Genomic DNA, 9,269 nt, shown 5'->3' with positions numbered 1-9,269 from the left:
TTAGCCTTTTACAAAGCTGAAAAATAGCAGGCAATGGCAGAGCTCCTCTCATTCTTGCAGATTTTGCTCAGTCTGGCAAACCTTTTTTCTTTTTAGTTTTTTGTTCTCGCCTGGAGCATCAAAACAGACACCTGTAATGGGAAGAGAGCCCAGAAGGGAATTCACCTGTGCATGCTGCTTTGTAAAGGAAGAGGGCTAGGTGAGAGAATTCCAAGGGAGGAATATCTTTGAAAGGGTAATCAGTTATCTCCCTGCAACACGGTTCTCTCTCCCCCGAGGCCCCACAACAAGGAAAATCTCCCCTCCATTGTATGGGGAGAAGATATTGTCAGAACAGCCCAGGCTGACGTATCGCTACTTTAGTGCTTTACTTTATGTATTATGTTTTCCTCTAAGGAAATAAATGTGTGCTGCTTTGTATCGACTGCAAAGACCCTTCCTGAGTGATGATTCCACACCACATGTCTGTTTCTTATTTGCAGAGCAGTTTCATGGGGGCTGCTCCCCTGAGTCAAGGAGCTGCCCTGTTCTTTGCCTCCGCCTACTAGGCAACAAGCCAAATCCATGTAGTAGAGCCGGCAGCAGGCGCAGCGGAGTTTTCACGCAGCACTGGGAGCATGCGGCTCTCACTTGCCCTGCAAGCAGCCTCCGTTGTGGGAAGATTTGGGTCTAGTGTTCAGGATTTCAGGAGCTTTCTGGATTCCCCACCGCCACGCGTTCCTTGGGGAAGGGCAAGCAAAAGACAGAAAGAGAAAATTATTGCTGGCTTTTAACATGATCAGCCTTTCTTTGCTCTGCGGATTGTGCCTGGAATTCCCCAATAGCCTCAGGGTCCCTGTCATCCTGAACAAAAGAGAATCACAGGACGAATCCTTCAACTGTAAGTGCTGCTGCTGCTCTCCAGCATTTCTTCTCTCGTGTGTTGGCAGGGGCCCTTGCAGGGTGTGTGCCAAGGCCAGGTGCCAAGGAGGACAGGGCTTCATAGCTGTGTGGGCCATTTCGGCATTTGCAGCTTGCCATTGCAGGGATTAGAAATTTTCCTCTTTGATACGAGCGTTAAAGGAACAGGAAGAAACACTGTTCTCCTTCCACGTGGCCACCTGAGAGAAACCCAAGAAACCTAATGTTGCACCATCTTTCTTTGGATGCAAAGAGGACTTTGGGTGGATTAGTTTTACACTGGCACAGGTCAGCTGGCCTGATCCACTTTCCCTGCTCCACTGCAGCCAGGCCACTCGCCTCTTCCTTAACCAATCCCAGAGTTCTTCATCTCAACCCTCCCCTGTTCCTATGCGACTCACACAACAGACATTGCACATCTTCTGGGACGGATTAGTGGCATTTTTGAAATTCTGTACAGCAATGCCCCTGGGCAGCTGAAGGAATAACGTAGCCAAGAGTCAAGGCATAGTCTAGCATCCACAGCTGGATCTCTTTCTAGCGTTCACAACCCATGAAAAGCTTCAGGACTCTGCTCCTTTACACTGGAGGCATAGGAGTGAATAACTTAAGGAAGTTATAGGTGTAGCAAGTTCTGCACTGTTTACTCACGCATTAAAAGGGGTATGTAAACAGCAAGATTTACTTTTTAGCCTTCCAGAACAGAGTTCAGCTAATGTGTTAACTATGGCTTAGGTAACAGCCCTTCTCATAGCAACACCATCTGCGTAACACAACAAACGCAGGCCCCCTGTTAAGGGTTTGGCAATTCCAGGATTGTTCCCTTTCTCTTTCAGATCTTTGGGAGCGCCTGACCCCACGCGGCCCAGTTCACAGCCTGATTCTCTGCATGTTTTTTCAGAAGTAAGTCCCACTGAGGAAAACCCGGTTGCCGTCTGCCCAGCTTCAGCAGTACCACCTAGATTTTCCCAGGGAGAGCGCCAGCTCCAAATAAACACGCACTTGGACACAGAGCTTTAAAGCCCAGCCCTCACCTTTCCATAGAAATACAGCCCAAGAGGAAGTCTGGATGAGCCCCGAGTGTGGACAGAATCACAGGAGATCCCTGAGACCACTCCGAATGTGAGCCTAGACCTGTTCAGATTAATGTTGCTTGTTCTGCTGTAATGAGGCAACTTCTGATGGGATCCAAATTTCTAAACAAGATTTGGGCACCCCACAAATAGAGGCATCTCCCCACTTATGTCGGGGTTACGTTCTGAGCCTCTGCACACATAAGTGAAATTGTGTAAAGTGGGGAGCACCCTCTTTAAATGCCTGTTTTCTCCTGTTCTCCAGTGCTCTCTCTCCACAACGCTCTCTTTAACTAGAGTTGAAGTTTCGGGGCTGGCTGCAGAAAAGTGGCGGCTGCTGCTGCACTACCCTGCTCATCAGCTCCTAGGTGGGGAGGCTGAGGAGCCTAACAAAGCCCCACTGTGCCTCTGGTCTCTTTGGGACTTCCTCTGCCCTCACTGACGGAGACTCTCCAGCTTGAGGCGTTCTCAAAGTAAAGGAAGGATTGAACTCTGATTAATAAGAATACACACAGAGGCTTGAACCAGCAAGACTCTGGGAAGGGTGCGTATAATAATCTCTCTCCCTCTACCCCTCGGTCCAGGTCGTTTTATTCACAAAAGAACTTTTTACAGGGTGTTCATAAGAACCAATCAGATTTCTTCTGAGCATTTCAACAAACCCCACGTGGGGAAAATTAAACTACCAAAACTAATTAAGCACGCCTATTTCTGGGGTAAACAAAACAGAACTACAAAAGGAGTGCTGTCTGGCAACCCCGGAGGTGATAAACAAGCAATATAGATGATAAGAATGATGGCCAGGCGGTACAGCGATCATTATCACCTTCAGGTGAGATCTGTTTCCTGGCCCTAATATTAACATCCTAAGATTAACATACCAGAAAAGCTACATCAAAGAAACTGGCCACTGTCTTTGATGACCCAGGATGCCTGCCTGGTGAAGCAACTGGCAGTGTACGTGACTGGTCAAGAAAGAGAAATGGAACAGGGATGCAGAGGTGTAGATTGATCAAGAATCATATCAAAATAGTTTAAACCCAGTCAACGCAATGCTTTCATTGCTGACACAGATGGCTTACTCTATATTTGTTATAATTCCTCATAGCAATCCCACCTGATCACTACAACAGCTTTCTCTCACAAATTCCTGGTACGATTCAATTTATTTAATTATTTCCCGGCACCACAAATATATGCAGTCATGTGCAAGTAGAATGCACATAAGTGGGGTATGCTTGTACATAAATAATGTCTCAGTAGTGGAGGATAAATTTGCATGACATGTTTAATCACAACATTCAGAAATTCTATGCAAATGCTGGGCTGTTAATTGGACAGCTGGGAGATATGCAGCTATCTTGAGGGAAAGAGGATGTGGGGCTGACCTTGCTAAATCTTTTTCAGATTCTCCAGGGGTGCCAGGAAGCCTTTCTCTCTCTGGGACTAAAGACAGACATGGCAGGTGGGGAGACCTCCAGACGCTGGGAGGCCGAGAGGCAGGATGGCAAGAGGGCAGAGGCCAGGCTCATCCGCGGACTGCAGCATTTAGAAGACGCCCGCCTCTCCTATTTGAATTCAATGATGAAGGAGCAGCGGAGACTCCAGCAGGAGCTCATGAGAATGCAGAAGAGTGAGGAGCTGTTTCCTTTTTCTTTTTTTTTAGAAATTTGAATTCATCATTAATACACATATACAAGCATACAAACATACATTTCATACAATCCTTAAAAATGTTCAAACATACTTACACTCAATCCCACAAATAGTTCCTTTCCCCATCACCATCCACCAACCCTTCACCCCACCTTTGTGTTTGACTTCCAGTCTACTCAATTACAATTTCTTTCCACTTCTATTACTTTCTTTCACACACCTTTACCCTAATTTCATACTTATTTTTCTATTACACATTGTTTTCCATCTTATTTGATATTTCAGTATTTGAAACAGAACTTGTTTATTCTAATAGGAGTTCTGATTTTTCGATATGATTTTGCACGTATCTTTTAAACACCTTCCAGTCCCTATCGTTCTTTTCTTTTGAAATCCTTCCAATTTCTTCCATTGTTTTGGATATATTGTAATACTCCAATAATGAGGAGCTGTTTCCTTCTTCTTTCACCCAATGCAACGGCAAAGCCACTTTTTGAAAGCAGGGATTCTGCAGTTGGAATTAATTTGGTGCAGAATTTGACCCCTGCCACCAAGATTACCCTTGGAAGGCCACAGATGCCCTGATCCTGATCCAGGAAGGGAAGAAGCAGGCTTCCATGTGTGTCAATGGGGTTGCATATTCTTCCCCTGAATTGGCTGGGTGCATCTTTTGGATGTAGAATGGAGAGGCATCTCTGCCCATCTGAGACTGCCCATTCTATGCAAGTTGTTCCCCATGACTAGGGCTAGTTTAAGATTAGAACATCAATCAATATGGTCCTAATGACCTAATCAGACCCTAGTCATAGGGCACACTGGTTGCAGTTCAGTGCCAGAAAATGACCCCCATCCTCATTGGTAAACAGCCTTTCCCCACCCTTCTTTGACTCAAATGTAGCCCAGTTGATGAAAGAATCTTCCTTTCAGGGTGAAAAGCAATTTGGGGAAGCCATTTTGAGTGGACAAACAGCAAGACAGGATTAAGCCGTCCCATTCTGTTCCTTTGTTGAAATTGACAGCCTCCTCCCAGCTGTTCTTCAGTTAAAACAGTCACAAATCATTCACACATCTCCTGTGTAGAGCAGCAGCAGCCAATGTGGGGCACCCCACATGTTTTGAGTTACAACCCTTATGAACCCTATCCAGCAGCCCACAGAATCTGGATGGTACCATGTTGACAATGCTTGATCTAGATTGACTCCAAAGTCCCTGTTTGGGGGCTTTTAATGCAGGGGGGATCCTGATAACCAGCCTGCTCCTTTTCTCCCAAGGTCGCTCCAAGCAGAAGCTTTCAGTGGGCCCTGGACGCAGAAGCATAAAACTGGCTCTTCCACTCCTGTCGCCACAGGCAGGACAGGATTACAGCAGATTCCAAGATGCGGCACAGCGGTAAGGGTGTCTGTCAGGAGAACTTCACATCTGGGCTCCTAAAATGCCATGCATGTGTCTAAGGAATGGAAATCCAAGTTTTATTCTCATTTCATGAGCATTGCATCTGCCGCCCATTTTCCTCTTCCATTTCAGCAGCCTTGTTTTACCACAGAATGTCTCCCCATTTCACGGCATCATACTAGCCCTTCCTTTCCATATCTCTATCAAATGCCCGCCTCCTGACAGACAAGCTCCCTCCCAGCTTTGCTAGAGAGCAGCTTCAGCCTCCAGCCAGTTAGCCATGGTGCAGAGGTGAGAGAGAGGAGGCATGTTTTTGGAGGGGTGCATCAGTCAAAAACGCTTATGAAGGGTGCAAAGAAGGACTGGAGAAGGGGGTGGCTTGAGTCCCAGCAGAGCGACCTGGAGGGCTGCATCTGGTCCCTGAGCCTGATATTTGCTATCCATGCACACTGAACAAACTACAGTTCCCAGGATTCCCACGGGTTGCCATTTTCTGGTTTGCCTCAGGCAGGAGAATGTATTGGGCTGGCTCTGGTTCTCCTCCTCTCCTCCCATGTGGATCTCCACCCCCTGAATCTGTTCTAAATCTCTGGAACAGATTTGGTAACCGTGCAGGATATGTGCAGAGTGGGGAAAGTCCTGTTGTGCCAGCAATAATCCTTGTGTGAGCACAATTAGTTAACTGACTACCACCTGAACTGTCTCTGACTGTGGAGACAGAACAAAGCCTTCAAAACCTCGACTGGAAGTGTAAATGGAGGATGGAGGCAGAGCCACTGCGTCAGCTTTGCCTCACGCAAAGTAGCAGCAGCCTACTCCCTATTCCACATTGTCACAGCAAACTATGAACAAGAAGCAGGAGCCAAATCTTGGCACTCTCGTGAGGGTACTTGCCTGATAACATGTTCGCAAACACATTCACTCTTTCCACTTCAAAAAAGATATGAGGAAACGCTCCAATTTAGGGTTAGACCCTGCCAATTAGAGGCTGCACTTTGCCCTCAGAAGCACATGGACTTCCAGGCCACTGAGGTGGTTGCAGTTTCTTTATACTCCGTTCAGTGGGGAACTGAAACCACCCTCTTAGGCCAGGGCTGTGTGACTCTCCCTCTTTTCTTCTAGATCCAAGAGGAAAACACTGGCCAAGGCAGGAGGCTTTCCAGGGACAAGCCAGCCTTCCTTGTATCTACAGAAGCCTGATGGTGATGTCGCAAGAAATGAAGAGGGCAGAAAAGGGCACTTGCCCCCCTTGAATGTCACAGACCCAAACACCACTGCTGACAGGGACATCGCCACCCTACAGGACTCCATCGCCAAGCAGCTGTGCATCTCCTCAGAGGCTGGGGAGGGAGAGGAAGCAGATGGAACCGAGGGCCAAGGGGAAGGGCCTGCAGAGAAGGAGAGCAGAGCTGCTGGTGGAGCCAAGGGCACTAAGCTCGTGACTCTCCCAGGGCAACGAAGGCCTTCCCTTGGGCCTGAGAGGCTGATCATGGATCCAGAGGCCTATGCAGCAGATGGACGCCTCAGGACCATGTATGCCAGGCCAGATTTCCTAAAGTCTTATGCGGAAGCTAGGAAAGCCCGCTACATTCGCCACAAGAACGCTCCTGCCTGGGAAAAGGAACTGAGTCTCCAGGAGATATTTGGACACAAAAAGACCATGCAGCGTTCACCACAGGGGCAGGCTATGATGAAACCATAGCCCTGAGTGCACGGGGAAAGGATGCCATGACCCTCCAAAATCATGGCACTCAAGATCACCATCAGCTCAAAGCAGGCTTGCACACCCTGAAATAGCACACCAAGCCAGTTGTTCCCAGGACTCTTCCATATGAAACCATGGGCTTTGGACTTGGTAGGGTGTTCTCAGCATGCTGATGGCACATAACTCTGTTTTTCTGCAACATATGAATCAGCTGCGCAAGTTCTTGGTCAGTTTGGTTGGGTGAAAGTGGAAAGTTTCTTGAAACTGCATTCTGATCTGTTTTGCAGGTTCATGTGCTCAGGAGGAGCCCAGCACCTTCTTTATACACCTTTAGGCGCAAGGCGAAAACATTCCTCTTCAAGCTGGCCTTTGGCTTACAACATCCTATATCCTCTTAAATATGTTTCTGGCGGTGGGGAAGGGGCTTTGTTTTGTTTTGCTCTTTTTTATTGTGTACTTTGTGTTTTTATCTTGCATTTTTATGCTGCGAATCCCCTGAGAGCTACAGATGGAGGGCAGGTTTGTAGTCTGGGAGTGTTGGAGGCCCACATGCCTGCAGTGGCTCGTTCTTTCCAGGACTGGGACAACTTGGCCACAGAGGTGCATGCCTTGGTAACTTCCAAGACTAGACTACTGCCATGGCACTCTCGGTTGGGCTGCCCTTAAGGCCAGTTCAGAAGCTGCAGCTAGTGCAAAGTGCAGCAGGTAATTGCTTTGCAGGGTGTGACCCATCGTCAACATGTCACTACTGTGGAAGGAACTGCACTGGATGCCTATATGCTACTGGACCAGGCGGCTCAAGGTTTTACTTTCAGATTTTACTGAAGCCTTTTCATAATACAGTAAGATGAAAGAGTCCTGTATCAGGAAGTTTTAATGTTTAATATTTTATTATGTTTTATACATGCTGTAAGCCACCCAGAGTGGCTAGGGGAACCTAGTCAGATGGGCAGGGAATAAATAATAAAAATACTATTATTATTATTATTATTATTATTATTATTATTATTATTATTATTATTCTAAACAAAACAAAAAGAGAGAAAGAAAACAGAGAAAGAGAAAAGAAAATGCAGAGTGTCCCTCAAAGGTAGCTCTTAACCCTACAGCTTTCCTTTTTTCTCCCAGCTTCCCACCCTGGGAGATCTTCCCCTCCCTGCGTCCTTCACTCAGTGTCCATCACCTTCATGTGTGTGTCATCCTTGCAGCCCAATGACGACCCGGAGCAGAGGACACCCAAAGGAAAAGGGGGAGGGAGGGAAACGGGAAATTAAAGGGGGGGGAGAGAAATAAAAATAAAAAGGACTTCTGATTTTCCATTTGTCAGTTACAGGCAGCAACCATTTTGCATGTGGGTTCTGCCCTCTTCCAGGTCCAAAAGGACCCTCACAACAGCAGTTGTGTTTCAAGGGGAAACACACAAAATGATTGCTGCCTTTACATAAAAGAAATTACTCAAAACATTCACTCTAGGATGACATCCAACTATTCTACTTCCTGTTAAGCAATATTTTCACAATCATCAAACTCAAATGTCTCAAATTTGTTCATTTTCTTTTCACACTCAAAATCCAAACGGGGTTCTCTAATTATTATTATTAATAAATGTCAGCAATGGTTTTTCTCTAATCAAACATATCAATTTTACCTCAAATAACTTCAAAAATCATTCCTCTATATTGAATGCAAGTGGAGAAAAGATCCAAATGAATGCAACCAAACACTGGTAAGAGCTCATTATGGAGCCTCCCTAGTGGCAGGGAAGACAGCAAAATAGCCTCCATGGCATCCTCATCATGTCGTCCGGCAGAACTTTTTCAGACTGGACAGGGCCTTTTACAGGCTGGCCCAGAGGAGGTGGCGGGACCAACAGTAGCTGATGTCACTTGCTTGCAAAACATTTTGAGGATAAAATTGCCTGCATCCACCAAGACCTTGACTCTGCTGTTATAGCGGATGAATCTCGTGGGGCGTCCAGAGCAGTCTAGTCCTGTTGTGTTTCTGCAAGGTGGCTGCATCAGGTGCACTCAGATCATGTCCTGGGATCACAAGGGCAGTTGCGCAGCTGCAACCGGGGGGGGGGGGTACTTCACCCATGGGAAATCAAACTATTGAGTGAACCCCTTCATGCCAGGTGATGCTACTGATAGTACTGATAGAAGGGAAATGCCCAATGTTCATCTAAAGCATTTAAAACAGCTTCCCACTGATGTTTGAATGGCAGAGTAGTACTGTCTGCGTAGGACAGCATTTCTGTTTTCCTACTCCCATGCATCCATCTCTCACTCTGCTTAAAATACAAACGACTTTGAGTTCTTGGAAAGAAGCTACGGTGGGAGGGGATGTTAAGCAATCTTAGGGCTCATCCAGACTTCCGCTTGTCCTGCCACTTTCCCCAGGGAAAGCCCACTCTTTAGCACTGAGTCCTAGCAAAGGTGAACTGGATTTTCCAGATTGGCATTCAAGGTGGGTCACAAGAGGAGCACCTCCACCATGCAAACACATGGAAAGGGTTAAGAAAGGGGTCCCCAAATGCATGTTTG

At 46.7% G+C, this 9,269-nt stretch overlaps 1 protein-coding gene across 3 annotated transcripts; it reads left to right on the top strand.

The window, feature by feature from the left end:
• The first annotated feature begins 498 nt into the window (after positions 1-498).
• CCDC190 (coiled-coil domain containing 190) lies at positions 499-7,710 on the top strand. 3 transcript variants are annotated; one of them, XM_083507221.1, is made up of 6 exons: positions 499-880; positions 1,737-1,803; positions 2,239-2,517; positions 3,381-3,606; positions 4,901-5,018; positions 6,144-7,710. In XM_083507221.1, exons 4-6 carry the CDS (start codon positions 3,432-3,434, stop codon positions 6,721-6,723), a joined length of 873 nt encoding a protein of 290 aa, XP_083363347.1. In that variant the 5' UTR covers positions 499-880; positions 1,737-1,803; positions 2,239-2,517; positions 3,381-3,431; the 3' UTR covers positions 6,724-7,710. The 3 variants fall into 3 exon arrangements, with proteins under 3 accessions (XP_083363347.1, XP_083363346.1, XP_083363345.1); XM_083507220.1 differs by lacking the exon at positions 2,239-2,517 and having other exon boundaries at positions 1,737-2,022; XM_083507219.1 differs by lacking the exon at positions 2,239-2,517 and having other exon boundaries at positions 502-880.
• Positions 7,711-9,269: the final 1,559 nt, after the last annotated feature.

Source organism: Podarcis liolepis (genome assembly GCF_965112155.1).
Source record: "Podarcis liolepis genome assembly, chromosome: 6".
Taxonomy (NCBI): domain Eukaryota; kingdom Metazoa; phylum Chordata; class Lepidosauria; order Squamata; family Lacertidae; genus Podarcis; species Podarcis liolepis.
This window is presented reverse-complemented; position numbering and strand designations above follow the sequence as displayed.

Coding starts and splice junctions, on each gene's coding strand:
- CCDC190 (XM_083507221.1), top strand. CDS start 3,432: ATGGCAGGTGGGGAGACCTCCAGACGCTGGGAGGCCGAGAGGCAGGAT. Junction 3,607..4,900: donor GCTCATGAGAATGCAGAAGA/GTGAGGAGCTGT, acceptor TTTTCTCCCAAG/GTCGCTCCAAGCAGAAGCTT. Junction 5,019..6,143: donor TTCCAAGATGCGGCACAGCG/GTAAGGGTGTCT, acceptor CTTTTCTTCTAG/ATCCAAGAGGAAAACACTGG.